The 18,669-nt window shown below is 37.5% G+C and overlaps 2 protein-coding genes across 4 annotated transcripts in view; both read right to left on the reverse strand.

Annotated features, from left to right (window-relative positions):
• CERS3 (ceramide synthase 3) overlaps positions 1–10,049 on the reverse strand; it is a 53,029-nt gene extending 42,980 nt beyond the window's left edge. For 2 of the 3 annotated variants that reach the window (XM_035336144.1, XM_035336148.1), the window contains exon 1: positions 9,949–10,049. The gene's annotated coding sequence lies outside the window, so the exon portion shown is untranslated. Of the gene's footprint in view, positions 1–1,400; positions 2,030–9,948 lie in introns of those variants that run through there. The other variant, XM_035336147.1, reaches the window with a different exon arrangement.
• Positions 9,742–18,669, reverse strand: part of LINS1 (lines homolog 1) — a 10,595-nt gene continuing 1,667 nt past the window's right edge. The window contains exons 2-7 of the mRNA XM_035336143.1: positions 17,692–18,186; positions 17,501–17,590; positions 16,581–16,722; positions 15,722–16,312; positions 12,239–12,419; positions 9,742–11,045 (exon numbers count right to left, since the gene is read on the reverse strand). Coding sequence (XP_035192034.1) covers positions 10,118–11,045; positions 12,239–12,419; positions 15,722–16,312; positions 16,581–16,722; positions 17,501–17,590; positions 17,692–18,096 — 2,337 coding nt within the window. The 5' untranslated portion in view covers positions 18,097–18,186 and the 3' untranslated portion in view covers positions 9,742–10,117. The remainder of the gene's footprint in view (positions 11,046–12,238; positions 12,420–15,721; positions 16,313–16,580; positions 16,723–17,500; positions 17,591–17,691; positions 18,187–18,669) is intronic.

Raw genomic sequence — 18,669 nt, forward strand, 5'->3', positions numbered from 1 at the left:
ACAGCTTACCAGAATTGTATTTGAAATAAAAACTTGAAGTCTAACTTAAAATGCCGAATTGATTAAAGGAGAATTTACCAGAGGCATGAGCCTTCTTGGTCACATATTTAAGATAAGGGTTAAGAATCATTTCATCAAGAGTAAGTGCGTTATTAGCAGTAATAAGTACAGCACTGCCACAAAACATGTGAAGGTAACAGAATAATGAGGTACCGGAGAGAGGACCTGAGGGTGTAGAAGCAAAGGATGCAGGTTTCTTCACCTGCACCGTGGATGACTCAACATTTTAAATTAGCCCTTGGTAATTAGGGAAAGGGACAGTGCTGGTGCAGCTGTCCTATTTACAGCTTCCTGAAACAGGGGCTGGTAGACACTCAAGGTCCTCATCTATCACATATGCACGCTGACTTTGAGCTCTTGTGCACTGATCTCTTCATCACCCTGAAACAGAAGTTATGTCTGCTGTGCACCCCTGTTCTTATTTCTCCTGTTGGATATCCCCTCCTTTGCGGTTTAACCTGCCCATGCATTCTCCACCCACAAAGCCAACTAGAGGAGGAGCCAGAACATAACTGGTATTTCATTATTGCAGCCTCTGCTGGGCATCTTCGTGTCATAACAAATGCAGGAGATCTTCAGCTAATGTCTACCTGCACAGCCTCTTCGTCAACAGTGGCACCCCAGCCGAAGGTTTGATCCGAGCTAGGAAGCTAGCTAAAAATAGGTATACATGACAAAAAGTAAGAGGGAAAAAATGCACAGGGTTCCTCTGAGGTTTTTTTTAGCCTTCCTATGAAATAACCCTTTCTGGTAGCTTATTTGAATGTGTTATTCATAGCACTAGACCCTTCAGGTCTTCAACAGGTAAGTCATATATAAACCTCTGTTAAAACAATTTTTTTACAGAATACCTTTCTCTTAGGCATTTAGAGGACAAAATTAGAACTAGCTTTTTCAAGCAATTTAAGTTTTCTCTGCAAGTACATTTACATCATTCACCAACATATTTTTCCTGCTAATAAATCTTCCTCCCTTCCAGTTCAGGATTAAGCGCTCTTACAAGCACTTTATAGGATGATGATAAAAGATGCAGAAGTACAACCGTAACCTGTACTTCTTTTCTCTAAAAAGAAAAGCAGTTGTCACAGGTTGGAATACCTGTGAAAACTTTGTTATAGGTTAATAGCCTGTAAGATCTCAACACCTACTCCACTCTCCATCCTAAGACGATTATAAGGGTTACTCTGATTTTCCTTCATAAAACAGGCAGCGTTAGAGACCAGCACACGCTAAGAATTTGGAATATAACCTAACGTAGGGAGGTGGAAAAAAAAAAGACAAACATACAAACAAAAACACCAGAAAACAAACAAACAAAAAAAAGTAAAAGAAATTCCTACCTTTATGATGTTGCAGTCAAAGAGAACATAAGCACATTAGCTGGGAAGAGGCATTACGCTCGCTACTTTGACAAAGGTAAACACGCCCTATCTGCACAACTCTTTCAAATTCTTCAGAGACCCACCCAGCAAAGCTGCGCTTCAAGATTTCTGACTGAAGGCAATCCTGATGTCATACGTCCAACTCAGTGAAACTCGGGAGTAGTAACGCCGAGCGCCTTCCCTTGTGCTTGTTTCAACACAGCAGGTGAAGAAACGTTCTGAATCACATGGTATTCTGTTGCAGGATGAGAATTTGTCTCAGCTTATGTGGCTCTAGACATGCAGAGGAAGATGTTGTGCCTGCCGATGGTGCAGGAAAGGAAGTCCCAGGCAAGTCACTTCACACCAGCCTTTTGAGATGCATTACTAGATAAAGTCACGGTTTTAAAATAAAGTCAGAGAAAGGTTTCGTCTCTTACTGGCCAATCCCAGGAATGCTTCCAGCCTCAGTCAATTAAATGCTTCACAGGAAGCGTTTCAGTTCCTCAGAAGATATAAAGGGGAATCTCAAAATACCTAAAGCAAAGGGAAGTTACACTAGCTCAATATATGCTTGGTTAGAGATACCATACAAACATTAATTTTACTTAACCCTTTTCCTTTTTTTTTTTTTTTTTTTGTGGGGGGGGGGGGGGGGGGGGGGGCGGGGGGGGGGGGGGAGTGGGGCAGGGGATGGGGAAGGCTTGCTTTTAATTAATTTAATTCCATGACTGAGGAATACAGCTGAAAATAATTCCTGAACAGGTCACCCCAGTTTCAAATAATAAGATTAACAGCATTGTGTTGGCATGACATGGTATTTGGCTGGGTAGGACATCTTAACGTTGTCGGAAAGGAAGAAAAGAGTATCACTGACAAGCCAAGAGCATCTACGTTTTGAACCTGCAGAGAACCTCTTTTAGCCCTCTCTTTCTGCTGACAGTCAGCAAACAGCAACCCATACAATAGGAACAGACAGGTAAAAGCTGGGTCCAAGTTTCACCTCGCCCAGGGCACTGTCTCTGAAGGAAGCTGATGGCTACAGAAGAGTACAAGACCAGGATAAACAAAATGGTAACTGATGCTGCCTTCAGTAATTTAGGGCTCAGACTCCTTAACCACAGGTAGTGTCTATGCACAGAGCAATGGAGCATTCCTTCCTCCTGCACTCCCTGCCCTTAATTTCCACTAGTCCTTTTGAGCACATGGGAACTTTCATCCTAAGACAGCAGTAGAGGTGACCCAGGCAATATTTGGATCCAGTTCATTTGCTTTCCCTCAAAGCAATTCAGGCTGAAATGTTTGCTTTGTTCACATGACAGGTGTTTAGGTTTTTTAGGTATTCTTATTTTGCAGCTTTTGCAAGTCTTCAATCCTTCCCTAAAACTGGGAGTGGTATTCAATAAACTGAAGCACCAGAGAAATATGAAACATGAAAGATTATTTCAGGCAGGTAGTATTATGGCTTTGCTGTTGCTTTAAATTATCTCCATATTTTCCCACATCTGAACCACTCGTATGAATCAAGCAGAACATTTAGGAACACTTTGCCAATTAGGAGAGCCTACAGCAAGCTGATTCATATATCACTTGGCTAATGCCAGTAATATAACAGGTAATTGGCACAAACACCTCTTTCTTATGCCTCAATCCATAATTTCTTCACTGTTGCACTAAATTGAAAAAAAAAAAAAAACACCACCACCAAAAAAAAAAAAAACCAACAAACGCCTTTTGTTTGACTGGAGCAGATTTGGGGCTGCTCCAAATAATACAATGAGAAAAAGTCTTTTTACATACTTTTTGAGGAACTTTTTTGTTTTTAGGTAGCACTCACCAGCTACATAGGACTCTACTGCAAGATTAAAGATACTGCATGGTAACTAACAGGCTAACCATACCTTCTGGATCAAAGCTGCCCACTGACCTTTCAATTACTGTTGCACTTTCACAGAACTGCTAATTCAGGTATCTTTAATTTGAATGCTGCAAAAACAAAAGAAAGCCAGATAACAACAGCAACAAAAACTTAGTTTGTATTCTTGAGGGAAAAAAAAAAAAAAGTAGCTACTCCTTACTTGCAGTGTAAGGCTTATATTTAATTGTCATATGATTGAATAACTAGATGGAGCATGCATTTGACCCAAATAATTATTTCATGTATCAGTGGAAAGAGTAAATTATGTAAAGATTTCAGTGGAAAAAATAAAACAAGAGAAAAAAAACACTAAATCCACTTCTTTGGGTTCATTGTGAGTTAATATATTCATGTGAGTTTTCACCTGAGCTTCTAAGCAGTTACATAAATTAAAAAAATCTATTATTCATTAACTTTCTCAGTAGAGAAAGCCATCTCAGCAAATCCTTGAGATGTTATTAAAACTTCAACGTCTAGAATCAGAGCTGCAGTATATGGTGGCTCCTGCTGGCAGGGAGAGGGGTAAGGGAAATCCAAGGGTTTGTTTTCTTTTATAGAAAAAAAAAAAAAAAGTAAGAAATCACCTGCAGAGCCGACAGATAAACATTCCAAATACATTAGAGCCAAGTCATTTTTGTTAACTGATCATCTCAATGTGGTTGATCAAATCTCAGTCTCATGCACATGCAAAGAAAAAGTAGGAAGGTAGTTATATACTGTCGCATGGTATTCAAAGCTAGCTTTAAGCTTACCAAGAGTTTATCACCTGACATTTAGATTTAAACCGATGCAATTCACAACTATTTGATCTAATAATAATTTGGATTCTGAATTCTCTTTTTATGACCACGGAAACCCATCTGCTTGTTGTTTCGCACACTTTTAAGATGAAGGTAAAGATCTTGATATTCTTATCTTTTCTGCTTGTCAGAATCAACAAATATCTGGAAATCACTTCAAGTCACAGAAACACGTTCAAGGATCGTAACTCAATCCTGCAATCAGTAGCTTAAAAACTGAGCTTAAAAACTAAGCTCCTCTTCTTCACACGGGTTCATACAGTCTCCCAATATGATTATCAATCTTCTCCTACAGAAAAGAGATGAAGTAATCCATTTAGGATCTCTTGAAATGTTTTCTGCTTAAGACCTTTCTTACCGGAAGGTATGACCTGAGTCATAATCCATACAGAGTTTCAAGTTAGGAAAGGTTCATTTCTAATTAATTAATGATATTATCATAATTGAAGACTATATATCTGACTGCAAATAGAGCGTCAAGGTTATAAATACTGTACACAACTGTCATTGCAGGATGAAGTCAGGAATACACACCTTTGACTAAACTGGCCAAAATCCTCAAAATGTTTAATTTTCTTTAAAAAAAATATTGCTTCAGAACTTGATTCCTGTGAGCTTCATTAAGAATTAGAATGTCTGAGAGTCTGTGACTTAATAAGGAGAGTGAGGCTCCAGGAAGTGATACCAGCATTACCTGGATACTGCTTTCTAAACAATTTCTTTCACACATTTAACAATTGAGGGATATAAATACCACAATTATGCTCCATCTTTCATGTTGTTACAACTTCTGGGCTGTATTTCATTTAGATGCTGAACACACAGCATATTGATAAGCCTCCAGGAGCACAGTAAGGAATCCTCCCATATCCAGAGGCACAGAGCCGTATGTACGATTTAGCAAAGCATTTGCTTGCAGTCTGGACAACTTCCTTTAGGTAAAATCTTAGTTTGTTTTGCTTGCAAATAATCCTTGGTGAGATTGTTTTTTTTCCTTTCTCGGCAATTTACCATCACTTTGCCCCTATTTGTCAGATTCACCCATCTAATACCCAGAAACAATGCAAATTCTTATCTGTATAAGGTATTTTCACTAAGTATGCTCTAAAACATTTGAAAAAATAGAAGAACATAACTTCAGTTGTTTACATTTATAGTAAGAAGTGTGTTTAAACTTACATCTGCTACTCAAAGTCTTAACAAAAAGAACTGTAACAAAGGTTTGGCTTCTATAGTACACACTTTCCTCTCCAAATAGAGCACTACTAACTTCTCAAATAATACTCACATGCACTATTACTGTCTTAAGATGCCAGAAACAAAGACACAATATACTCTGGCTGTAACAGTATGGATTTAGGGACCAGTCCAACCAATTCACTCAGGGAAGAATTTTTAATTAATTTCCAACAGTCTAAATAATATAGGATTAAAATAGAGAAGCCTTGTTGATCCGTGGACCTGGAAGCACTGGTTTAACGACTGTATGAAAATAAACCTCAGCAATTTGTAACACTTGCACATAAGACAACTCTGCAAATGTTGTTTGATTACATTAATAGAAGACTCTTAGTGCATCAATCCTTATCTATCCACAGAGAAAACAAGTACAAAATACACGCATACGCTTGGTGCAAAAGAAAGGCAATCCCTTTGATGTCTCACAGCCAGTAAGATATCCCTCCTCTGCATCTGCTCATGACTGAGAATTACAGAAAACACTGGTATCATACCAGCTGATGCTTTCAGCTTAGGTGAAGAGACACTCCTTTAACGGGACCAATGTTCTGCTGAAAATGACCAAGTACTAGATTCCTCCCTGAACAGATTTAAAAGAAAAAAAAAAAAAAAAGATTTATAGTTTTACATTTTCTGCATAATTGGTCTCTATCTAATTGTGAATATTGAACAAAGCACACCAGGTTGTCATTTGATGACAAGTCTGCAAAATAGGCTTCATAATCTTGCCCACTGGTTTCTATGCAGTTATTACTTCCTTCAAAGTAGCCATGGACATTTGGAAGCTCTTTGAAGCTCCACAGAAAATCTTTCAGGTTTCAACTCTCTCTAGCCTCAGCATAAGATGAGGCAGATTCTTGGACAGAACTCCTGACACAGTTTCGGGATATGCAAAATTTTCCCTTCCACCTTTTAAGGAGGCCAGTACGCAGCAGCACAGTCACCTTTCAGGTTGTATATGCTACTTTTTTTCAAGTCTCCCAGCTGGAAGGCCACTGTTGACTGACAAAACATTTGTTTTGCCACACACCGGTAAGTAGGAGCCAGGAATGACTAAGGATACTGTAACTCTCCACAAAAGCTTTCTACCACAGAATATAACCTTTTATTCCTTTCTTGTTGTATGTAAAACAGAGTCAGCTCGGCTACTGAAGAGCATTTCCAACAATAATCAGCAATAAAGTCCATTACAGAGTATTTAAAAAGAGAATGACTTGGAAAGCTTAAATCCCTGAGATGTTACCCAGACAGTCCCAGGTCCATGCCTGCTGTTGAGCTAGTCAGTGACAGTAAAAGGCTGCTTACGATCCACTGACATACACAGTTGGCTTCTAACAGGACTTCGAGTGAGCCAGGTAGCCTGAGAGTTGTACGAATTGCAACAAGAATCTACAAATTCATTTGGACAGTTCTTTGAGAAAAGAAAAACAAACAAACGGTAATGACCATAGTATTTTCACTCTCCCTGATACTAGCAGACTACAAATAATACCTGGTACTGGCTTCAGACGCCATCCCCAGACTGAATCTGGAAGAAGTACAAACACTTTATCCTGCAATGATAAATTAGGGAAAAACCATAGCTCCTTATTCCCAGCTTTACAAGAGTATTGTAAATATAGAAATTCTCCAGGTTGGTTTTTGTTCTTGTATTGCAGGATTAAAACACGTATTACAAGTGTTAACACTAGAAGGTACAGCAGTCATATAAATACTGCAGGAAATCCAGTCTAAAGAACCACAAGCATGGAACCACCTGGATTTAGCTGTGATTGCAACCAAGCTCTACATATATCCAAGTTTAAGTCTACTCTTTAAAAAAAAAAAAAAAAGTATATCCTGTAAGCAAATTCTAGTGCTATTTACTTCATTAAAGCATAATTTATTCTATTGATGTGGGAGAAAAACATAAATGGAGACTGTGGACATTTCTCAAGTAAAGTCCTCTGACAGACAACCATCTCCAGACGGGTCATCTGATCTGTTCTATGAACATCAATAGCAGAAAGTTGTTAGGTATCAACAGCCAAATGTAAGTCATTTTATCCTCCTAATAGCAGTACCACTGACCTAGTTCAGAAGTTCTAATTTAACGTTGGTAACAGGTTCTGTAGCTGAGTTAATTTGCTCTGGCCTAAAACCTTTAGATAGTAAAAGCTCACGAAAAAAAAGAAACCAAATCAAAACCAAACCCCACCGTAAATATTCAAATGATAAAAATTCAAGCTCATTTATAAAGGTGTTTGTTGTCTTTGTACTAGACTTTCTGAACTAGCCATAGAACTACCAACTGCCTGCACTGTTTACACTTATTTTGTGTGGAATAACAACACAAAAAAGTTATCCCTCATCAGTTTTACTTCATCTCATGACCTACAGTTCGTTAATGGTAAAATATCAAGGTAAAAAGTATAAAACAATGAGGTAGCTAGTTGGCAGATACAAACCAGATTTACCCATTTTTACCATTAAAACATTCTGTGAATTAAAACAATGGCTTTCTGAGAAGTAAAACATGTGGGAATGATCATTACTAATAACCAACTGGGCACACAATAAACTTCATGCCTGTAACAATTAAATTCAGTTTTACTGCAACCCAACACTGCTGTATTCAAAAATCATGGATCCTACAATTCTACACGCTGTGCTAAACTTTTACTTTAAAAAAGTTTTGTGTTTTTTTTTTTTTAAGTTGTAGTAATCACTGACTAAAATGGTGAAAATGAGCACACAGAAAAACAGAAAGTGTCTCCCCATGCTACCTTTCCCACCCCATTTATCTTATCAGTGTGTGAGAAATACAGCTGTAATTTAGATATTTCCAACTTGCAAAGTAGCTCAGTGAAACAATGAGGTTACTCAGGAAAAATCATCTAGTCAGCAAAGCCTAGATTAGAAAAGAAGAGGGGATAGTGGAAAGGATTTAACTGAAACTAAAGTACCTACATTTAAAATTGTGATCTTGAGAAATTCTTGCTCAACTCTCTTGCCAAAGGCACTTCCCTTGCTTGAACAGAAAAGTTCCCAAGTTGTCTAGAGCTGCATCTTTGGACATACCCAGAGGCTTTTTAGTCCTGACAGAAATAGGCAACTTGGCATCTAGAGTAAAACCAAGTTCAGACAGTACAAAGAAACTAAGCATTCCTCTGCCCCAGACAACTCAGAAGATAGTTTTAACTAAAGTGACTATAAGCAGGAATGGACATTTTTTCCTACTCATTGATATACTTATCCAGTTCCACGCATAAAATCATCTGCACAAAGAAACCAAAGCACAACCTAGGCACAGAATACTGTCTACTACACACCAGCACGATTTATTCTTTCCTATATAACTTCAAGGGATTACAACTGTCATCCCAAAAGAGTAAGACTAAGGTTCATACCTTCTTGTCTAAGAACCCATATCATTCAATGCCCCTGGAGAGCACTGTAATTTCCAGATAAGTTATCCTATAAACTTCACCCAGTCTTATCCTCCCAACACATTGTTGATTCACAAGCTGAGAGCTCAACTCTAATCTAGAAGAAGGCCAAAGACATTTGGGGGAATCAGGGTCACCTGTTCCAGAGTATGGTCGTTTTTAACTCTGTATCTATATTATTTTACACTAAACAGCTATTTTAAGGGGAAGAGACAACTTACGCGGTTCTAAACCAGAATAGAGCACTTACCTTCAAGAGAAGATCCTAAGAGGAAAACTGTTTCTTTCAGTTCTGATGAGGTCTGAGATTTTATAGTACTTTCTGTCATCGGTATTTTCCCATTGCCTAACCCTTACAAGAGCATTACAAGCTGCACGTTAGGTGTACCAACATTAGGTGGCTTCCTGTTAAGTGCACACACTGGCTTGGAGATCCTGTTCTGAACTGACTTTCCCTAGGCAGAGCCTTAGACACTTATTTTTCAGGTTATTCAAATTAGAACTAATAACAGATGCAACTATAAAAGTTTACGTTCAACATCCACCTTGCTGCATTGCAGATATTTAATTTCTAGTTCTCTACTTTGTAAATATATTCTATACTTAGATAAAACGTGTAATTGAAGTAAGGATTTCTGCTGGAATTTCAACAGTGCAAATTCTGCATTATCAAAGTTTGCTTTTTAAATGTAATGCTCCACTAAAATGTTCTATAAATAGGCAACATACCATGAAATATTAAGAAAAACTAAATACATCTTTTAGTGAGATAGTAACGCTACTGATTAGATCAGGCAAACAGTAAATCCTAGACATTACTTGAGCACTTCAACCAAGGAAAGAGAGGCATGGATTAATGGGATTGTGCTATACCCCCGCATGTCCATTTAGAGCAGAGCACTGATTCAGAACACACAGCATAAACTCTAAAACTGTCCCCAGCTACAATATTTTATTTAGCTCAATCTCTAAGCAGTTAAGTGTTGCATTAACACTTCATCGGAACCTGTAAATCATTAGAATGACATTAAGTATAATTGACAATACTTTAAATATTGTTGATATGCTTTCAGATTACTTGTTTATTATCAAACTATGGGTAGCTAGCAATTAATCTTTATATACACTACAGACATACATACCATGAATATGCCTGGGACCCTAAGGTAATGAATGGATCACATCACTGAGCAGATTTTTGAAGGTGTCAACCAAAAACATGTTTATCCTGTTTCAGTTTAAATACACTGACAGGTGCAAAAGGCGTGAGCTTTAGAAGTTATTCATCTCATGGAAGCGTTCTCTAGTGTACTAGTTAGAAACCACCGGATCTTTGACTGATGGTGAATTTATGCTCTTACTGATCTTCTCAACGTGACTCAGTAGTCTCAACAACGCAGATGGATTATATGGGAAAAGATTTCTTCTCTGCAACCTAGAAATAGCATTTTGCAGTTCTTCCAAACACTTTGTTGATTTTAAAAGCATTATTTTTAGGGGAACGATGTTATCTGAGGGCACTGTACAAGCCAAACTGGATGAGGTATTACATCCCTTTTGTTTCAGAGGCAACACCTGAGACTTGAGTTTATTATGTTTATCATCTGTGTAGCTGCAAACAGTTTCCCTTATCACTGTCTCATGCTCATTATTCAAGGGCATCTGCTTTATGTTTACCAAACACTCTCTTCCAACCGATTCTAATTCAGAATCTTCTGAGCTGTCATAATTAACAAGGCTTTGAAGAGAACCCAGCAGAGACGTACTATCGTTGCATAGCAATGACTTAGACTGGTTAGACTCTGCAACTTCATTATTGCCTTGCTCTGTGGTAAACACCAAGCAATTGTGAGAAGAAGTCAAAGGTATCGGAGTCTGTGGTTCTGGTTCACAAGGAGCATTTTGCAAATTCACATCGCTCATGCAGCTTTGTTTTTCTTGATGTGGAGACTTGATAGAAGAAACTGGTTGACAAGTGCCATGCTTGGTATCAAAATAGTTACAGACATTTACAAACTGATGCCAGTCTTCTCTAAGAAGTTTTAAGTACCTTACCAAGTACTCCAGAAAGCAAGTTTCTGATGAAATCAAAAAATCTAGCAGCACTGTGGAATCAAATGCAATTTTGTCTAGAAAAAATAAAAATATACAATGAGGATTATAGCCACTTGCATGCGTAAGGAAGTTCCAGCTTTCCTCCTCTTTTTGGGTTAAGTTATCAGAAGCATCACGCCGTAACCTGAAAAGTAGGTTGTGAAATTGATTAAATTCAATGTAAGTTTACAGTTAAGAACAGATATGTGCAGAAAATTGTGTTCTTGATCTTTTTGGATGTTCTCTGACACAGATACTAAATGCACATACGTTAGATCCTGTTGCAATTAAATGTTTCATGGTGATAGATTTCCAGATAAATATTTTATATAAATAAAATTGTCTATAAAATAAAATATGAGCAGAAAAGCACCTACTGGAATCCCAACAAGGTAATTTGTTTTGTTAGATGAGTTTTCTATGCAAGACAGAACTGAAACTTGTTCCCATCTACAGTATGTAATACTTTGTAATCCCATAACCCACCAGACTCAGATTTTGTCAAAAAACAAACACTAGAAAAAACAAAGTTTTGCTACTAGAGAAAAAACACAGGCAGGTGGGAGATCAGACAGTTTAGGAAGCCAAAGCACTTAAAGCAGGCTTTCTTAAACTGTACTTCTCCTTAGGATACATTCTGGAAGAAACAAGGTTAATTCTAATATACGAACTCTTATTTTAAGATTTTTGTAAACCTGAACACAGCCTACATTGGGAAAAGGTGGGCTTTTATTTAAGTGTCTAAAAAGAACTGTATGTATATATGATATTGCTCCCAATATCTTCACATTAGAAGCTTGAAAGACATTTTATAAATTAAGATAATAGCTTGCATTGTAACAACAATGAAGCAGTGAATATCCAGGACAAATTTATAAAGAACACGTTTCTGATATTAGTAATTGCAGCATTTAACAAATAGCTAGAATTAACATGGGTCCAAACATGAGAGAACTACTTTGACAGACATCCCTAAATCCTTGAAGCTTAATTACAATATCACGTTCTTCACAAACTCAGTGTTGAAAGAAAAGTCTTGCCTTTTATCTATATCTAACCACTATTTAGATTGTGAAGTCAATTATTCTCAATTACAGTTCTAAGCACTGAAGTATTTAATAGGAATTAGTTGCACAACTCCCTCGCTACAATCCAAAAGCCACTTAATTAAATCATCCAAAAAGTTAGCAGCTCTTACACCATACATTACTACATAGTCCTGAGTTTACTATTAAAAATATTTCTCGTTTATACAAAACTAATCAATGGGAATGTTATGTATATTACAATAACCTAATTAAATCATTATTATTCATAGTTCTAATAAAACATACTAACCTATCAAATTTTAAGTAACTGAGTAATAAAGCTTTAGCAGCTTCCCACATATCATCATCTTGCTCTATGAAAATCAAGGAGAGCCATTCACAGTGATGTACAACTGGGTGGGATTGTGGGGAACACTTCATATGACTCCTCCAGAATGTCAGCAGTTGGGACATGGAACTCTGAAAGACTTCTGGAAAACAGTTAAAAAAAAAAACACACATGATATTTATTTACTCTGTTACTAAACAACATACATATTTTTTGAAATTAACAGTGCAAAACACTGAATGCGTTTACCGTGTCTAAGCTCAACTAACTTAACACAGTATGAAATTTTATAGATTAGTTCTTGCTTCATGGTACTAAAGAAATCTAGAAACATCTTTCAGAAAACCAAGCACTCAGAAAACCAAACATCTTTCAGAAAACCAAGCAGAAACACAAGCACTTTTCTAACCTTAAATTCTTTTAATCTAAACCCACCGATGTTCAGATGCCAATGTTAACAGCTATAAGTAACCCACAGAAAATGAATTTACACATTACGTACAGGACTCTTCCTCATTCCCCCTGCACAAGTTAGATAAAACTTAAGGACATGATTCACTCATAAAACAACATCCTCCTAGGGGACCTATAAACTCTTGCATATAACAAGGTGAATCCTCTTACACCTGAGCTTGCAGACTACTGAATAAAATTCACTTCCACAGATTTGGATGTATCACAAAGCCTACAAAAATTTCGATATACCTGCACAGCTGGGATTTATATTTTCCTTTAGCTCCCCGATTTAGGTAGCTCCAGGGGTATACCACAAACTAAAGAAAGGTGAATTGAAATCAAGTCAATTCCACAGATGGAACAATCCAGTATGAGCACTTTCTTCCCTCATGAAAGAACAATGCAGTTTTAATAGGGCTGAAGCTAAAACCCATGCTGTGTGAGAGTTCCACTATGTAGAAATTTGCTGCAGTGATTTACAGTTGATAGGAATAAATTGTTATCTCTACAATAAAGCAAAGCAATAAGCTTGTAGTACCACCACAGTCAAAATGATTTTTTAATAAAATAAATTCTTCATGGGTGAGGCACATTTTCAAGTACGTATGGACTTGGGATAAAGGTACTTTCATGAGACAGTACTTCCAGCAAGGATTTTGCACTAAATTCACTGAACTTTGTAAACTAATGTAAGCAGTGTTTTTCCTGCAAGTCTTCATTTTTTCCTTCCTTCTGCTCTTCTGAATGGGAAAATCACCTCAAAATTAAGGCTATTTTAGTGCAGTAACTTACTCATAAAAATACCTTTGTATTCCTACGACTGAGACAGACTCCCTCTCCCTTAGGAGAAGAAACCTAATGACAAACTATAAAAAGATTCTTTATGTCTGAACTTAGGTACCAGTTTTTCATGTAACACAGCATTTTCAACATTTGAAAAACCAAAGAAAAGCGACACATCTTTACCCCAAAGGTACTCCTTAAGTAAGGAACTCTAATGCTACTGGACGTACACCATGGCTTGAAGAGCACAGTTGCATCATTCATGTAAACAGTGATTACTGCTCTTGGAAGATTTCCTGCAACACGGGAATCAATTTTACTTACAAACCCATCATTATATGTTTTTCCTTAATATTTGACTTTAAGATTTGCTTTTCCTCTTAGAAAAAAAATAAGAGCAGCAAGTTACCTTGGCTATTAATAGTTATTATTCAGACTGAAATTCTTCTGTATAAATCAAAGCTATCTGGAAATTACTCTCAAAATTGACATGAATTAAAGTTAAGCCACTGTAATTCATATTAATAATAATAAAAAAAAAGATAGGATCAACCAGCTTCCCGGAAGGGAAGTTAGCATATTAAAGCACTTTTGTGCTTGTTTTAACCACTTCATTTAACATCACTCAAATAGAAGCACCGTTCCTTTCAACTTCAAATTCCTCATGACAGCTGTGGTATTTGAATCTAATTAAACAACTCATTTTTGTGGCATGAATCTGGAAAAGAAACATTTTTTCTTTGAGAAAGAATTATCCACAGAGACATCTAAAACAGAGTTAGCCTACATTTATTCTATTCACTTGTTCTTAGACAGTCTCAGAACTTTTTCTGGAGGTGGACTTTAAGTAAGGTATTCTCTGCAAATACTTAAAAATCCCAACAATACAACCGGCATCACAAGCATGACATCTTCCAAAAATATGGAAAAAGTGCCAGAAGCTGTCTTGCAAAATTCTGCAGCTCTTTTGAATTAGGACTTTTTATATTCCTACATTCTGTAGCAAATAAAATAAAATAACATTTGCATCTCAAACTGTTAAAGTGCCTCAATAAATGCAAAATGCTGTAAAAAAATCTATCCTTGTGTTAATAAATAGTTTTGAATTTTGCCACGTCAACAGTTGATTGACAATAAGGAACACCCATTCTCACTTGAATTTGTCTAAAAACAGCTTCAGAACCACCTGTTCATTTTTGCTGCGAAGTCTGTACTCCAGGGACAGCAAGCTGCTTTGATCACAGAATTTGCACATCCACGTTCACATGTAGCATCACAAGATGTGCACCAAGTGCCTCTGAGAGGCAAAAAGGCGAGCGGGAAGATGGGATTCTAGGAGTGTCTCACGGGCAAGAAGTCTTACCCCACCACTCCCTTAGAGCATACAAGGCGACTACTCACCGGTGAGATGCAGCACCGCGTCCTCTCCTGTCAGGAACGCAAATTACACAGCATTCCTCCACCCTCCCACTGTCTGCCTTGTGGCATAGCCCTAGCGCAAGAGACCGATCTGCTCTTCTCCTAATCTAATTCATCTGTTCAGTGGAACAAACACACTCAAGCTGAGCAGGTATGAAAAGTATGCCTAGCACCTACTAATTCAAAGGACTAGATCTGTAAATCAGAGCAAAAAATACCGCCACCGCATACTGCCAGCTCCCATAATCTCCCTATCTTCTACTTTACAGCTTCGTTATTTTTACCTTTGCTACCACCGCTGTTTTCTGCCCCTTTACATTACTTGTCTGACAGCAACGCCAGTACCTTCAACCAGGTTAAGTGCAGGTCTAGCTCCATGTTAGAAATCAGGAGAGAGTTGCCTCTCCTTCCTTTCAGTTCTCCATCCCATACAGAGTAGATGCTTGTGCTATGGGCTCTCTTCTCTTCCACCTGGAGAAGAGCCTGGTGTTCTCAAGCTGGCTCAACTATTTCAAATATTAACACACGTTCTTAACAGGAAAAGCTTTCAATCCCAAATACAGCTGTTGCAAGGATACCCTAAGGATAGGATAAAACATAAGGGGACAGCTAACTTAGGCAGAACACAGTGACAGTTCTGGCAGGTTTTCTGTATGTTTTTTTCCTTCCTTTCTTCTATCACTACTAATCCGGATTAATTTATTTACAGTGTACATGAGCTGTGACTTCGTATTTAAAAGCTTTAAAACTCCTGCGGCGTAATGAACGAAATTAAGAGATTGTTACCTTTGATTTCAGCTTCTGTAGCAGTGTTCTGAAACTTGAACTCCAATGTTTTAAGCACAACCAGACTTATGGCTCTCAGAACAGTTTGATCAGAACCACTTTGAGTGTTATCTCCAGGCAGAGCTTCACTACTTCCAAAGTAGCTGGCCTTTTCACCGAGTGGGATTTGATCAAGCCACGTCAAATTCACAACCTGCAGCACAGCATTACTCAGAGCAAGCATGTCCTCATAGAAATATGGCTTTTGTAAGAACTGTGATCCACTTACAGTATCTTCTCCGGATTTACAAAGGACACATTTTTTAAGGAGCATAATGAACTTCTTCTTGATGAAATAGTGAGTTGATGAGCTAATGATGTTCAGGACATAAGAAACTTTCAGAAACAATACTCTCTGGCATTTCAGTGGTAGCTCCAATTCAATTCTGGCAGCCAGAAGTGCTTCAAGCAGATCTGTAAAACTTATCAAATTATTTGCAGCTTCAGAATAAGGTGAAGTATAGAGATGACTGTCAAAATGATGGAGCAGAATGGAATTGTAAAATCCTTCAAGTACATCATCAAGAGGAGACAACAACTTCTTCAAAATATCTATAGCAACAAGAAGAATGTTAGAGTTGGTGTTCCAGGATAACAGCCAGCTAAATCATCATATAAGCAGAAAATAAGCAATTGTGACTACTCTCAGTTTTTAAGCACGTTAAAACCACTACATTTTTAATTGCACTTTCTCCCCCTCTTTGCAGCAACGGAAAAATAGGTGATGTACAGACAAGCTGCTCTAGATGAGATTCCAAGTAATCTTCCTCCCCCTAGTGGGCACTCGTGTATTAATACTATAATGAAATTGCTCCAGTACCTGTTTGGGGTAAAGTTTCATCTTTCAGTATGTCTTTGATAACAGCTGTAAGAGTCCACAGACATTCTGCTACCTGGGTATGCATAGGGAATTCTAAAAGAGTCTTCAAACTATGGCTGAGCCAGGTGACATTCAATGCATTCTGTGGAAACGAGATAAAAAAAAGATTGCATGCTCTACAGTTACTATACAAAATAAATTAAATCATTATACAATGAATGATTCAAAATTGTAAGTAAATGTAATAAGATGCAAACTAAGACATAGAAAAATCACAGGCAAAAACAATACATCCATCTAGTGCCTTTTATGTATGTAGACCTGTATTTATAAATATGAAGGCATGCATGCAATAGCAATTAGCTCTATTTTCAAGAAAGGAAGGGTAAACCAAACCTCAGTATTATGTAACCTGCCCCAAATCAGATCATACTCTAGACAAACCATATCTGAATTCATAATTCCCAGTCCCAGACAACCCTGCAAGATGCTACAAATGCGTTTCTGAAAGAAATGCATGTTCAGGTATGATACTACAGAGGCTATTATATTTACTCATCAAATATACAGTACGAAAAAAAATAATTGGAATATTAAACAAGAAAATACAGAAATGTATTTGATTAACTTTCAATAGGTTGCTACCTAGTTTCACCTACTGTATCAAGCAACAAACCTCAACTAACTGTAAACATATTGATAGTGTAGTTTATTGGTCTTTTTTTTGAAATATCTGTGTTGTAAGCTTAAAGAGAGTACTTCTTGGGACTTAGATATATTTTATGCTAAAATAGTTTCATGAAACTCCAGATTTTTCTGTGTCTTCTGGGAATCCGTTAGCTCTAGAGTAAATGGAACAACTTGAGGGGATGTGTTCACAAAGCCATTTTTTAAGCTGGGCGAAGTTATATGACACTCACCTCTTCCTTCAGCTGGAAATATACAAGAGATGATAAACTTTTTGAAGCCATGTGAGATAACAGCTGATCACAACTGCTGAGCAGACAAATCTGCAGATGTAAAAAAACACAAACAAACAAAAACCAATATATAAGTAATATTCCTTTCTCCCCCTTTTGCAAAAATCTTTCAAAAGTTTATAAAAGCTTACCAAGTTTGAACTGACTTTTGTCTCCTTCAGAAGAAGGGCAAGGATTTCACAGTACTTCTGTCTTGTACTGAATTCAGTTTCCTGGGACTCTGCTTTATCAACCAGCATTTTGATCAAGGTTAACTGAAGCAGCGTGACTTCTCGTGGACAGGATGAGAAGTTCATGTTTGCTAAGTCACGCGATACGTCATCTGCTGTAGGGCCAACAGCGTCTGACATAGTGTCCTGATGGCTCCTAATAGCACCCTCAGTAGATGGTAGATGCATTCGATCACACGATCCATCTCCTTCTGGTGACTGCTCAATACACAGAGTAAGAATAGAGGCGTAATAGCGGTTTTCCTTTGCTAATGGAATGCCTGCCAGTACGTCCTTATACATCTGCTGTAGCAAAGACATCTTCATTACGAGAACATTCAATATTTTGGGGAACGTCGTACGTCTTCACCGATTATTTCCAATCACTGCAAATCAGTTTGAAGTTATTTTTATCCAGTAAGAGAAACTGACACACTATTAGGCGCTTCTCTTCTAAGTTACCTAGAAATAAAGATTTTACTATTACTGAACTTAATAGGTAGCCATAAAGAAACTTCTGAAAGATAGAAGAACTTCACTCAAATCTTTCTACCTTTACATTGCTAGATCTACCAAAACCTCGCTTCCTTTGTGACAGATTGCTCCAAGAACAGGCATGAAGTTTCAGCTGAGATTTTTCCACTAAGGCTGGACAAGACAGTGTCTATCAAAAAACATGTAAACCAAAGCACAAGTCTATTATGTTGCACATAGGCTCAAGGTAAGCAGTGTGAATATACATCAGGGGAGAACCAGGCTCCTAATTTTGTAAGGAGGACCAAAGAATTCGTTTACCTCTAGATGTGCAGAATTCTTATTCTGAGCACATAAATTTTGTAAACCAAAACAGGTTCTCAGATAATGCAAAGGATCAACCACAGAGGTTGATCCTCAGATAAT

This window comes from Oxyura jamaicensis, chromosome 10 (assembly GCF_011077185.1).
Source record: "Oxyura jamaicensis isolate SHBP4307 breed ruddy duck chromosome 10, BPBGC_Ojam_1.0, whole genome shotgun sequence".
Taxonomy (NCBI): Eukaryota; Metazoa; Chordata; class Aves; order Anseriformes; family Anatidae; genus Oxyura; species Oxyura jamaicensis.